This window comes from Manduca sexta, chromosome 21 (assembly GCF_014839805.1).
Source record: "Manduca sexta isolate Smith_Timp_Sample1 chromosome 21, JHU_Msex_v1.0, whole genome shotgun sequence".
NCBI lineage: Eukaryota > Metazoa > Arthropoda > Insecta > Lepidoptera > Sphingidae > Manduca > Manduca sexta.
In genome coordinates this window covers 13,850,513-13,864,226 of record NC_051135.1, presented here as the reverse complement: position 1 = coordinate 13,864,226, position 13,714 = coordinate 13,850,513, and the positions used below count along the sequence as shown (strand labels likewise).

General features: G+C 34.5%; 1 protein-coding gene across 1 annotated transcript; it reads left to right on the top strand.

Moving 5' to 3' along the window:
* The first annotated feature begins 2,869 nt into the window (after positions 1-2,869).
* On the top strand, positions 2,870-13,009 carry LOC115442259 (synaptic vesicle glycoprotein 2C). Its single transcript, XM_030167269.2, has 10 exons — positions 2,870-3,001; positions 6,608-6,766; positions 7,291-7,453; positions 8,780-8,901; positions 9,242-9,486; positions 10,081-10,229; positions 10,862-11,006; positions 11,381-11,661; positions 12,017-12,144; positions 12,747-13,009. The coding sequence occupies exons 1-10, from the start codon at positions 2,938-2,940 to the stop codon at positions 12,812-12,814; spliced, it is 1,524 nt and encodes a 507-aa protein (XP_030023129.1). The 5' UTR covers positions 2,870-2,937; the 3' UTR covers positions 12,815-13,009.
* The last annotated feature ends 705 nt before the right edge of the window (positions 13,010-13,714 follow it).

The following is a 13,714-nucleotide window of genomic DNA, read 5'->3' as shown; positions in this document are numbered from 1 at the left end:
CCGCTCCGCCCGCTTGAAAATAATTCTCCAGCCTATAGAACTTAGGATTAATGAAGCTTCCTATTAGTGAAAGTACTTTTAAAATCGGTTCAGTAGCTCCAAAGATGAACAGATGGCCGATGAGGCACGATGGTACTGAAGTGGAGGCAAAGAACTGATAAGCGCAGCGGCGGACGTCCACCTACGAGGTGTACAGACGTCCTAATAAAAATCGCGGGAGCTCGCTGGATGCGCTTCCAACAAGTTGATCTGGAAATCTTTGGGGTAGGCCCATGCAGCTGATGATAATGATGAGCTCCAAAGATTAGCCCCTACAAATTTTCTTCTCTTTACAATACTAGTAGACACAGAATTTTTAAGACTACCGTTCTTACATAAGTTATCTTATTAGTTTTAGACATTTAAATCCCATTATCTTATCTCGTGAAATAGTATCAGTGGTGGTGCAGTTTCCTTCAGCGATTTATAAATATATGATCAAAAATCTAAACACTGGTGATACAATCTCCTTACACCATTGGGTTCTGTACCAAAAGGAAGGTAAAATTTTTCTGATTACCACTTGTAATTTTAGATATTTTTTTTTATAAATACATGACATACTGACTCCAGTGCACCTGATGGTAATTGGAGTGGAATCGAATAGAATGTCAGCGACAAAAGATGATTACCCCTCGGTAGTCGACACAATTATGCCGGCCTGTCGGAACCGGACATACACAGGCTGATCACGGAACGCGACATACTTACATGCGCCATTACGGCGCGTTTTAACAACTTGCATACGATGGTCGCTATAAAGGCCGATATAAAATATATCCAACCAACAGAAATATAATATACTGTTGATCCTACAAGTTAGCTTATTTGATATACCTGAAGGTTATGTGCAGAACGGAAAACCCATATTGTACAAACTTAATTATAGGAAATAACTTTATTATAGGAAAATATTGCAAGATTTTATTACATATTATAAATATTTATTCTTAATTACTATTTGTTCGCAGAGTGATGGCGTAAGATCCTGTTTTAGATTAAAACGTTGTCATATCAGACCCTTAAAGGACATCTCAAATACAACATCGTCAAAATCGGATTATTTATCAAAATTATATGGATAGTCATAGCGTAAATCTTAATTGCATTTCAAAGTTATTGACTGTTCTAATTCATATAAACCGAATTACCTATGTGATATAAAAATGTTATCAGAAATTATCCAGGAAAAATATCATAATAAATATTCTTCGGTCTTTTTTCCGTATATATAAATTATTCCTCCAGTTTTGCTATTTGTAATAAAATCTTTTACATTACGTCATACTTTTAGTAAAATACCATTAAAAATCAACCATACGTTAAATTAATTATAAAAGCACAATGCGATTTTTTTTAAATATTTTTATTTTTGTTCAATGTAAATGGAAAAACTTCTGAATTAATTTGGATGTATTTTACCGCAATTTATATGGTTAAACACATCCAATATAATACAATTTAATATGTCTGGTAAATTTGAAGGTCACATATCTGCTTACCTCTGAGAGGGCGAGTTAATATCACATCCCTAGAATTAAAAGTTTCCCTAGAAGTAAATATTCAAGAAAGGGTCAAACATTACAGTGCATTGGTTTTTGAATTTACTTTAGTAGTTCTAGACGTTTGATATATGCAATACAAATCATATAAATGGGTGAATATTTGAATATGTGTATATTCTGCATTCCTAAAGATCACTACCATGATGTTTTTCAAAACTGCTTATTAATTTTTTTTTTATTTAGACTATTGCAGGAGTTTTGTATTTCTGTGAAAGACTCCATGATTAAACCTCTTTTTTGGATGTTACGACCTGCTTGTTCTTGTTCTGAGTGACGACCTAAAGATTTTTCGAAGGAGGTAATAAGAACACTCAACATCAGCAATAGGAATTATTTTGAAGCGGTTTAATTAGAATGTTAATATATGTTTTCACTTATACATTTTCTTTTCTTTGTACAAAAATACCATAATTTTCTAAATTTTTAAATAAGGAATAAGTATAATGTACTCACTAAACTTATAATATTTTTATGTGCTGTTATATTACATTTATAAATAAAACGACGTAGTTAATTAAACTATTATAAAAAAGAAATTGGAAATCCCGATAATTAGCAAAACGGTAATTAGAAAAACCTACATTTATTATAAAAAAAAATTAAATGAGAATATGTTTTTTTTAAAAAAAAGCTTTAATAATAGTACTTTCAGTGACCTCTTAAAATAAACGTTATAATAGGTATTCATATGAACTAATCGAAAACAAACCTTTAAAAGGACTGAGAAATATTTAGTGACAAACTAGTTTCACAGAAGGGTAACTTGAAATTATGCAACCCTTTAACATATTTTAGCAATGTCGCTACTCTAAAAAGCTTGTGACGGCTGGTGGCCAAATATTGATACTCAACTGAGCTCTCTTAACACGAACGAAAATCACAATGACTGATTACGAATGGTAACTAGACTGTATGGCTAGAACATTTTCAGAGTGCAAATAAATTATAAATATATAAGTAACTAACCTATTCTATTTCCGTAACCTCTAATCAAAATTTCATTCTTCATGCGTTATAATAATTTGACTTATTATATCAAAATAGGGAAAAAGCGTCACGAATGGTTGTGAGATTTTGCATTTTTATTTCACAATATTAATTATAATTGTTAATTATTTTTGCTACAAGTAGAAAACAATTAAAACGATTTATAAACCACCATAGTCGTAGATAAGATGTTGTTTTCGCCGAGGCGCAATCTGCACATATGCGAATCTCCTAAATACATTTCAACGTTTTTCCATCTGACCGTACGCACGCAATCACGCGCGTGTTCCATTCAGTACCGTTTAGTATCCCGAAGACTCCGCGCGTCTCGGCTTAGTGGTGGAAAATGGACGAGAATCGAAAGTCGGAGGACGTTCCCGTGCCGTTCGAGGAAGCTCTTAACAGAACTGGTAATGTTAAAAAAAATCTAGCTAATGGTAGTGAAAGTTTTGGGTTTTGTGACATGTTTTTCTCTTATGATAATGTTAGATATTAGTGGATATAGGGGAAATTTCTAATTGTTATTTTGTCTAGCAATGACGACAGCTTTAGCTCATTTAATAATTTCACGTAATTAAAATTACAAATTTTTATTTTCTCTAGTAAAGACGGCAGTTTTAGCTCATGTATGGAAACATTGTTTTATCGATTTACTCGATTGTTTATTCGATTACACGTGCTTTAAGAACACATTGACTTTTTATACGTTTTCATGGCTCAGTACCGATGCTGTTTTGATTCTTACTTCCATAGCGAACTATATTTTAGATTTCTAATCCATACATAACATCACGCATTTTATCCCCGAAGGGGTATGCAGAGGCGCAACTAGGGCACCCACTTTTCGCCAAGTATGTTCCGTCCCATGATGTGATAGGGGGCGAGCCTATCGCCATATCGGGCACAAATTCCAGACTCCGGGCTGATACTGAGCAGAAAAACCCAAATATCACTTTGCCCGACCCGGGATTCGAACCCAGGACCTCAGAGCGCTATTGTACCGGACGTGCAATACAACTACGCCACCGAGGCAGTCGATTTCTAATCACATGAGTTTAATTCTTTTCTCTTAATTAATCCTAAGAAAGAACACGTTATGATTTTGGCGTAACTTTCCTACCAACCCTTTCATAATACTAAATAAAAACTTTTTAACAAAAAATAAAACCACTAAAAACCAAAAAATAATTTACGATTTCCTATAATATACTGGTTACCAATTTTGGAATCGGTGACAAACACAAAAAAAAACATACAGTCGAATTGTGAACCGCCTCCTTTTTAGAAGTCGGTTAAAAATGTAGAAGTGATTTTAATATATTATATTTAATTAAAAAGTAGATAACCTTTGATTCATTTTTGGAGTAAAATTTTCAAGAGATTATTAATTTAAGATGAGGTCCTATTATTTTACGCGTCAACGCCATTATTATATCCTCTTCTATTGTGCACTATTTTGAGTAAAAATAATGCCATAATATCACCCAGAGCTTGGTCTATCTTTGTGCCTATTGCCTATCTATTTAGCGGTTTATAGTTTTTCTCCTAATAAACATCTTTAAAATTATCGTGTTTTTACATTAGCTTTCTGCACGCAGCTCTGCCCTCAAAGAATCTATCTAAAGCTAAGTAAATTGCAAATATCTTAAAATGATAACTGTTCCGATATCTGATTTTAATAAATCAAAGCCTTTGCGAACAAATATCCTCTGTTCATCTGTGAAAACTACATAAAAAACCGTTCAGTAGTTTTAGAGATAGATAAATAACTTGGCTTGCATCTCCGTCAGCGTCAACGTATCCTATACAATTCAAGAGTAATGGACGAAACAAAATGTCCTGTTATCGAATGAATTTATTTAATTATTGTGAGTGTCGCTTCAGTTATTAATTATACAAGCGAAATCTACACAAAATGATGCCCTACTTAGCTACAGAACTAAAGGTCACCCAACCAAAAATGGAAATATACTATTACTGGTTCAATAAGACCATTACTTAAACTAGTAACTTTCAACAATATTGCAATTTACGGCCAACCTAATATTGTAAAGTGCCACCCTTTCCAATCCCCAAAATTATTAAGTTCCCCACTGATAAATTAGAATGGCACTCTCATAATTGAACGTATAACTATATTAATGAAAACATTGCTTTCAGCGTCCAATGAGATTAAATGAGAGCCAAAAACAGCCCAAGGTTGAACCAATTGAGTTAGATTAGTGATCGATGTTGTTTTTATAGTTATGCCTTAGAAGGAAGCTTTTTAATGGACATTTCAATAAAACTATTTTGCGGATTTTATCGCGGTTTCTATATTATCATTTTCTCCCGACGTTTCGAAGACTGCAGCTTTCGTGGTCACGGGGCGGACGACGATCAGCTGGTTGTTTTAATGGGACTAATATTCCTTGCAATAGAAATTTAAATTACAAGTTACTTACAGGGTCCACGATTATGTCACGTGTATTAAAATGTACCATCTATTGTATAAAATGATTGTGGAGTCCAATAAACTTTGAATTTGAATTTTAATTACTTATTTGTTCGTAATTCAAACATATTAAATTAAAGTAACGGAATACTTTATAGTTCTGAAAAATAACTACAAGTAAAACATGAGAGTGCTACCATACTGCTTGTAGACAGTAATAGATAAAGTAAAGTTCCAAGACGAACTTTCTTATAAAAAAAGTTTTTTTTTGGAATCTCATTTACATGTAAAGGACCATGACACAAAAGGTATCAAGAAAGAACAAAAACCTAGTTGATGAGGGTCTTTGAAATAAACCGAGTAAAAGCATGTATGTATTTAACTACTTCCCGTCAATGAGAATAAATCAGCAAACACTTTCAAGCTTCATGTTTAGTCTGCAATCAATTTCTTTCGCCCACAGCTCTTAAAATTTATTGTACCGTCCGTGAAACTGTTTCTTTTGGCGGCACATAACATCAACTAATGAATGCTTGGTGAGCGACGGTTGTCAGTTGCAATTGCTTTCTACAATATTGGAAATGCTAGAATAATTTTTGGAATATGAATATAAAATTTTACATACAACTAAATGTTGAGGCGGGAAAATTGCTAACTTTAAGCGCTACGACTAATCGTACAATAGATGTCCAAATAAATAAGTATATAGTAGGTATTTATTAGTTGAAATTAAACAAATTTTCGGATACTATCGCGGTTTTTTATATTTTAGTTTTCTCCTGGCGTTTCGAAGACTTTGCAGCCTTCGTGGTCACGGAGGGGACTGAACTGACCATGAAGGCTGCAAAGTCTTCGAAATGTCGGGAGGAAACTAAAATATAAAAAACCGGGATAGAATCCGAAAATTAGTTTAATTTCAATGTCTAACATTCGCGTAAATATAAGAAATCATTATTTATTAGTTTAAAGTACCATTTAGTAGGTACCTACTTACTACACTTCTGTTTGACAGTAAAAATAAACACGGAAATACTACTTAATATAATAAACCTGCTCAGTAATATCTTAACACTGAAAGCATCGGAATGTTTGCCGGCAAACATGACAGCTACATGACATTACGTGTGTCACCTTATTATGTAGTATATAAGGTTATATTCCCGTGACACATCGCTTCATGGATTAATACATGTAAAACCATACGATACCATAAAGGGTCGTTTTGACATTGCGTTAATAAATGAAACCACATATTCATCTTTACTTCTGCTAATATTGTGCCGAAAATTATCCATAAATAACGAATACCATTACCATTGTAGCAAGTGAACTACTGGACATAATGAGACTTAACATGTGAGCGCAGTGGAATACCAAACAATACTTTGTAATTTTAGGTGTTGGATGGTGTTTCTACTGTTTATGGGCGGTCGTATCGCTTACCATCAGGCGCACGGCAAGCTCGTCTCGTCAGGCAAAGCAATAAAACAAAATACGTTTCAAGAGATGTCGTTGTTCGTGTCATTCTTGTTCATACTTCATATCTAAACTATCTTTGAATATGCTTAATTCTTTGTAACAGGGAATGGCCTCTACAACTATCTCCTAGCAATTACCTGCGCCTTGATACTACTGGCTATAGGCACGGACTTGTTCGGCTTCAGTCTGGTGGTAGCAGCTGCTTGTGACCTGAACCTTACTGTCAAGCAGACTGGGATCCTGACCTCTTTGCCGTTTGTTGGTGAGTAATGCAAGATGATGAGTTTCCGACTTTAATGATATTTATGGTGGACGAGCCAAAGCAATTAATGAATTTGATGGTAATTTATTCATTTTGTGCAATACCATGTTGAAACGAATATAAAATGGACGGTCTGAGTTCCGTTTTTTTCCGTCTATTTTTGTGTTTTATTGGTAACAAAGGTATGATCGCACTTTTTATTTTATTCTCGAAATTAATTGCAGGAATTTTGTTCCTTTTGCATCGACAATGTAAAGTGCATCCTATCTTGATGGTGTACGCATCATAGCGAGATATAATCGTGAAATGTTGTTTCTCTTATTGCTATCGAACTAAAAGACGTCAATATTTCATTCATAGCACAATATTATCGTTTTCCGACCAGGAAACTTGCAATATTACAATCTATTACGCAACTAAGCTCATTTTGTTGACATGCGGTGTTGTGCTAAAGTGCAATTCATTGAGGAAAAAGCAAAGAAATACCGACCTACTTAGCAATAAGTTAATTATTGTTTTTCTAGGAATCCTGCTGGTTTCCTACGTCTGGGGATACGTGTCGGATACAAAAGGAAGGAGGTTTGCGTTGGTGATGCCTCTGACGATGTCGTTTATCTTGGCCTGCATCGGCAGTCTGTCTCCGCACTGGCTGTTTTTAGGCCTGGCGAAATTCCTGTCTGTTATTTTGTAAGTTTTTTTTTTTTAGAAAAGAAGCCACTCTTATGACACTTGTCTTCTTATTTTTTTTGATAGTAAAATAAATGTGAAGGAAATACCTTAGGGGAGGCCTATGTTCACCAGTGGACTTCTAAATGCTGAAGATTAGATATACTAATTAAAAACAGGACAACAGGGACGCGTGCACAGTCGTGGATCAAGGGTTTAATTATTCTCTTTGAGTATTCATCACCTTTTACTTCCTTCTTGGTGTATTTAAAGCCTGTTACAGTTATTTATAGCGCCCGAGGCTAATGTTGTTTTCTATAATCAAAAAGATTTTAGTCAGATATGTGATTCCAGACATTATAGCTTGCACCCACAGATACTTTAGCTTTTTCTAACAAAACATGTTTGGCTACAATAAAGAAACTTTGTTGCTATAGATAACTGAACGGCAATGTTTGATTCTCAAATGATTGTACCAATCAGATTCCGCCAATCAAAACAAGACACGCGTATATATGAGGCACGGGAGGTTAATTGTCAATAAATTCTAATGGAATCTTTAAGTATCATGTTGAAAACAATGAATAGAGCTCAGCAGTTAGTCGCTTCAGTATTGGTCTTTATATTAATATAATGCTAACAACGAACGAATGAATATATAAATTTAACAACATTTAAACAAATCTTCGTGTTAATTTAGTTGTTAGGCATATTCCGATGTTGATTTTATTATGGCTGCAGTATAATATCAGCCCTGTATTGTATACTGTCTCATTGCTGAACCAGGGCTTCCTCTAATACTAATAGGGTTTAGGCCTTAGTCTAGCATGCCGGCCTAGCTGGCTGCGGAATGGTAGACTTCACATACCCTCAAAATTCTTACATAGAGCTTTTCAGGTATGCTGGTTTTCTCACAATGTTTTCCTTCACTGTTAAAGCAACCGATAAATCACAATAATTTTAGAAAAGTCAGAGGTGTGTGCCCTCGGATTTTGGCTCTGTGAACATTCGTCTCGGCAGTCCGTTCCACACCCAAATATGCTATCGCCGCTTTTGACTGCAATATAATGGAAATATATATTTTTTTGTATTACCAATAAGTTACAGAATAGGCTGGCATAATTATTGTGTCTACTAAAATCGTCTCTCATCAGTCTACTCTAGACACCTTTTAACTTACCATGAGGTGTAGTGGAGTCACTATGCCGAGCATGTCCAAAAGTTGATTTAAAATATGAACTTCATAATATTATTTCTGTCTCTTAATTTTTTCAGTTCTTGTGCAGCAAATTGGTTTAAGTAAATTACGAATTTCATTGTATTATTCCTGTCTCTTAAATTTTTCAGTTCGTGTGCAGCAAATTCAGCAACCTATACATTAGTGGGGGAGTCCTGTATCCAGCGAGTAAGGAGCAAGTATATGCTGCTGATGACTTGTCTTTTATTATTGTCACCAGCCATGGGTGCTAGTAAGTGTAAAGAATTTTGTTATTGCTTTGAACAACTAGACGAACTTGCTAATCGCCTGATTGTACGTGATACCACCGCCCATACACAGTAGAAACACCATCTAACACCTTGAATTACAAAGTATTGTTTGGTATTCCACTGCGCTCGCCATCCTGAGACATGAGATGTTAAGTCTTATTATGGCCTGTAGGTACAGTACCTAGTAAAATTGAATGAATGGATGCCGGAATATGACAGCAGATTCATAATAGATTTTAATCTTTAGCCTTTAATTTAATTATGAGTAACACTAACTCCAGTATTCACAGATATCTGGTAAATAAATTTGATATATTTCAGTCCTTGCTTATCCCACATTGAAATTAGATTTGGCAATTGACGTTCCATTATTGGGGATCGTGTACCGACCCTGGAGGATATTGGTGGTTGTCCTGGCCTTACCGTCTGGATTAGGAGCGATTGCCATTTACTTTTTTTACGAATCACCCAAATTCCTATTTAACTGCGGAAGGAAAGAAGAGGCTTTGGAAGTACTGAAAAAGATTCATGCTATCAACCATAGGGGTACAAAAGAGGAATTGAAGGTTAGTGTGATTAAAATTATGATTAAATTCTTCAAAACAGTATGATTAAATAATATGTACAAGCCTATCTGATGCCTATATCAGCCTATTAATTTTTTTGCGCAACACATTCAAAACTTCTGAACGGATTTCTATGGAGGTTTACCTGTGATATGAAACTTCAAACCACTAAATTGTACTGTCTTTTAAATAATGTTAAAACTAATTAATTACTCCAAATACAATAGACATTTGTATCATCACATTTCTAACGGATTATTTTGATAACTTATCTTTATTTCACCTATTGCCAGTAGGAAACACATATTTTAAAACTTAAATACAGACATAAAATGACGATACGATATGGCAACCACGAACCGGGAGACGCAGCGTAGGCAGGCCCCCCACGAGATGGACCGACGATCTGATGAGGGTCGTCGGAGTCCAATGGATGAAGGTGGCCCAGAACCGGTCCTTGTCGCTCTCAATGGGGGAGGCTTATGTCCAGCAGTGGACGATTCCCGGCTGAAATGATGATGATGATGATGATATTTAACTGTCTACCGTCATTCCAATCACATCTATGAACTACCAAGCATTCCATGATTTCAGGTCGACTCACTGGTACTAGAAGACGCGACCACCAAGAAGCAGATGTCGGTCCTACGCGCAATTGTGGAACAAAGCGCCCCATTATTCCGGTTCCCGCACCTTCGCCGCAGCCTGCAGTTGTACTACATCGTGGGCGTGGTGTACATCACGTGAGAAGGTTTTTTGGACTCATATTTACATGACGATTGTGTTGTCTGGGAAAGTTGTAAAGTATATAAAGAAAACCGAAAGCCCAGTTGAGAGTGGAACGGACTGTCGAGACGAATGTCCGTAGATTCAAAACCCAAAGGCACGCACCTCTGACTTTTCTAGAATTATGTGTTTCTATGTGAAGTCTGCCAATCCGCACTAAGACGGCGTGATGAACTAAGAACTAAACACAGTAATAGAGGCCCGTGCGCAGCAGTAATACAGTATAAATTACAGAGCTGATCATAATATTATTATATATCTGGAAAATGTTGCCTGCCAAAATTTAAAACCTTTCTCATTTGATTATGTAGATTTAAATATCACTCTATATTAATTATCACATGCAAAAAAGTTAGAGAAGCACACGAACATTAAGACTTAATTTATTCATATAATCAATTATATATATGCTTTTAACATTGACAATGATATTCACGATTTCATAATTGTAGTCGAATGGAAGACTTTTATTATTTGTCTATTATGGCAATAAAAAATATCAGTGACTATCTCACTAATGTCTCGTTTTTTTGTGTATATAGAAAATAAGAAAATATCAATATTTATAGTAAACTTTTTTGTTACATAGAAACAACAGCTTCCTAATGTGGCTGCCGCAGATTCTAAACCTGGTCAGGATATCCATGGAGTCGAGCACGGCTGGGGAAGGCAACATCTGCTCTTTGATGACCCTCAAACCGCATGTCCAGGCTTCAGCAAATTCTACTTCTGAGGTCAGTTTGACATAAAATAAAAAGGCTTTAGGCTTTATTCTCAGGAGTTTAAGGCGTCATAAAGATGGTGATAGCTTATTTTACTAACCATTACACAAAATGGACAGAGTTGACAATATTATATTTTCCTACAGTTGCTATAAAACTAAGATTTGCTAAAATGGATGCTAAGCTAATTAAAGATAAATTGAATAATTTATGTTTTTTGAATTTTTGGCTTAAACTCTTAAGCTCTTATTCAAATTTATCTAAATCAATAGAGTTCTTAAAAATGTAACTTTTGTCTCCAGAGCCTTATACTATATAGTTAAATACAGAATAAGTAGTACAAAAAATAATTGTAACTGATTAATGTTTCAAACAATTCGTTCCAGACACACGTCTGCCGCGGTCACGTGGAAGACAACGTCATTTATACCCTCATCATATCCCAATTCATTTTCTCCTTCCTTAACTTTGTGATATCCTGTCTCCCAAATCGGCGGAAGGTGGTTCTCCTGACGATCCTCTCAGCGTCATCCTTCAGCGGGGTGATGTTAAACCTCACACCAGAGACGATTTCCAGCGTGATCTTCTTCGTCATCTTCACCAGCACTTGCCTTGGCATGGGGATCCTGGCTTCGTTCTTCGTGGATCTTTACCCTACTTCCTATAGGTAAGTTTTTAATAAACTAAGACGAAACTAGACCGCTACCTTAATTTGTGAGACATTAAAACTTTCAACAGTCACTAAAAAGAGTAGGAATCGTCAAAATACTCAGTAATGTGTGACCAAATATTAAGTAATCTTCAATCTAGCCTGAAGAATCCTATAAGTGAACCAAGTTACTCTTGGTCATCGAAAGTTTAAGATGTACCGGTTGGCTCTAGGGGATACATCAAGTCTAATATTGGCCCATCTCGAGATCGAAAATACATTAATATAATGTATTTTCATTAATATGATGTAGAACATTTTAATCCACATCATGATGATGATGATGATATAATCTTGTATTTCTATTTTTCAGAGGGATGGCGACTTGTTTGAGCATCATGGTGGGACGGAGTTGTGCATTCGTCGGCATAAACCTGGTGGGGAATCTAATATTCAATTACTGTCAAGGCACATTCTACCTTTGGTCTTTACTAGTGTTTAGTAAGTTAAACATTAATATATATAATTATACATAGAAAGTTATATTGTAAATGATTGACAGCAATAATAAGAAATCCAGGTCTGAAATAACAAGTTCTATAACATAAGGAGATAAAGTAACTAGGTGTTTTTCAGGTACAGTTTCTCTGCCTTTAAATGGTGCTGTGTAGCAAGTAAGAAAGCTATTGATAATAATAGCAATAGATTACAAAGAATCCGTGTATGTTTTGGAAGATTGTTTTTAGAAATATTATGTCAAATTAATAAAATGATTTGTTTGATGCATTTCTCTGACAACTAAAATGTGTCCTGATACTGATAATTTTGACATTGCGTTAATAAATGAAATCACATACTTGCCTCTGCTAATATTGGGCCAAAAATTATCCATGATTAACGAATATTTTCACTAAAAACCCACATTTCACTTACTAACGTACTTACGTAACTTGGTAAGGTGTTATTTTTTTTTGATGCAATGTTAAAATGACCTATATACTTATTTTCTTTATTGCTCTTTTCATAGAAGCCAAGAATACTTCATAGAACTTACTAATTATTTTTCGAAACTATAAAGACTTCATAAAGCTTTTTGTTTACAGGTAGCGTGGTTGCGGCCTGGTTTCTACCACCAGACAAATCACCAGAAGCAAAGTCGAATACCGTGTGATATTAATTTCCTATACGCAATTAACTGTGATTTCCATTATAAGTATTAAAATAAGTATATATGCAAAATTTATTTATAGGAAAATACAATAGCAAAGATGTGACATGAACTGCAGAATGAAATATTTTAAGTTTGAATGATATTTTGTGAGAAGGTTGATGATGTGTTTAAAAATAAAAATCGTTACTATAAATAGATTTTTTTTTACGAAATTTATTTGTTTACGTAAGTACGGGTTTTCCCTTCGACTTTCCCATTTGTTTACAAAACAATGGAATTTCCCTTAGAATTTCCGATTTGAAAATTGACACAGCTTATATGAATTAATAGACACGCTTTGTTAATGGGTGGTAGAACAAATCCGTTGGTATAAGAAAATTATGACCTTGCTAGTTATTGCTTGCGGCTACGGCCGGCTACCCTTCCTACAACAACAGTCTTTAAAATACTGTTGATACTGGCACTTGTTAGACAACTTCGTCATCTTATTTCATTATTGCATGCAGTTGGGTCAATTTGCCCACTTTTGCTCGAATAAAAAAGAAAACCAAAATATGATTAAAAGCTTCTTCTATTGAATTACCATGAGAGTAAATTCACTTATCCCACTAACTTGTCTAAAAAAATATTGATTAAGGGTATGAAAGAGTACCTTAACCGCTTTTTTATCCACACTAACTGGGTAAATAATTTTTAATTAGTTACTAAAGCCTTCTAGTAGAATGAAAAACAAGAAACGTTTTATTATAAATAGACAATTTATTTTTTATGTATTAATTATAATTGTTACTTTTTACACATTTATCAAAAAATATAATTTATAATATTTTACATCACAGATTAGAAATGCATGGAATGCTTTATTTTTTGTATAAAAATATTCATGGTTTCTTTATTATA

What these genes read in the sequence shown, in the direction of transcription:
- LOC115442259 (XM_030167269.2), top strand. Translation starts at nt 2,938, where the DNA reads ATGGACGAGAATCGAAAGTCGGAGGACGTTCCCGTGCCGTTCGAGGAA. An exon ending in CTTTACCCTACTTCCTATAG is followed by an intron (nt 11,662 to 12,016) that starts GTAAGTTTTTAA and finishes TCTATTTTTCAG; the next exon opens with AGGGATGGCGACTTGTTTGA. An exon ending in TTGGTCTTTACTAGTGTTTA is followed by an intron (nt 12,145 to 12,746) that starts GTAAGTTAAACA and finishes TTTTGTTTACAG; the next exon opens with GTAGCGTGGTTGCGGCCTGG.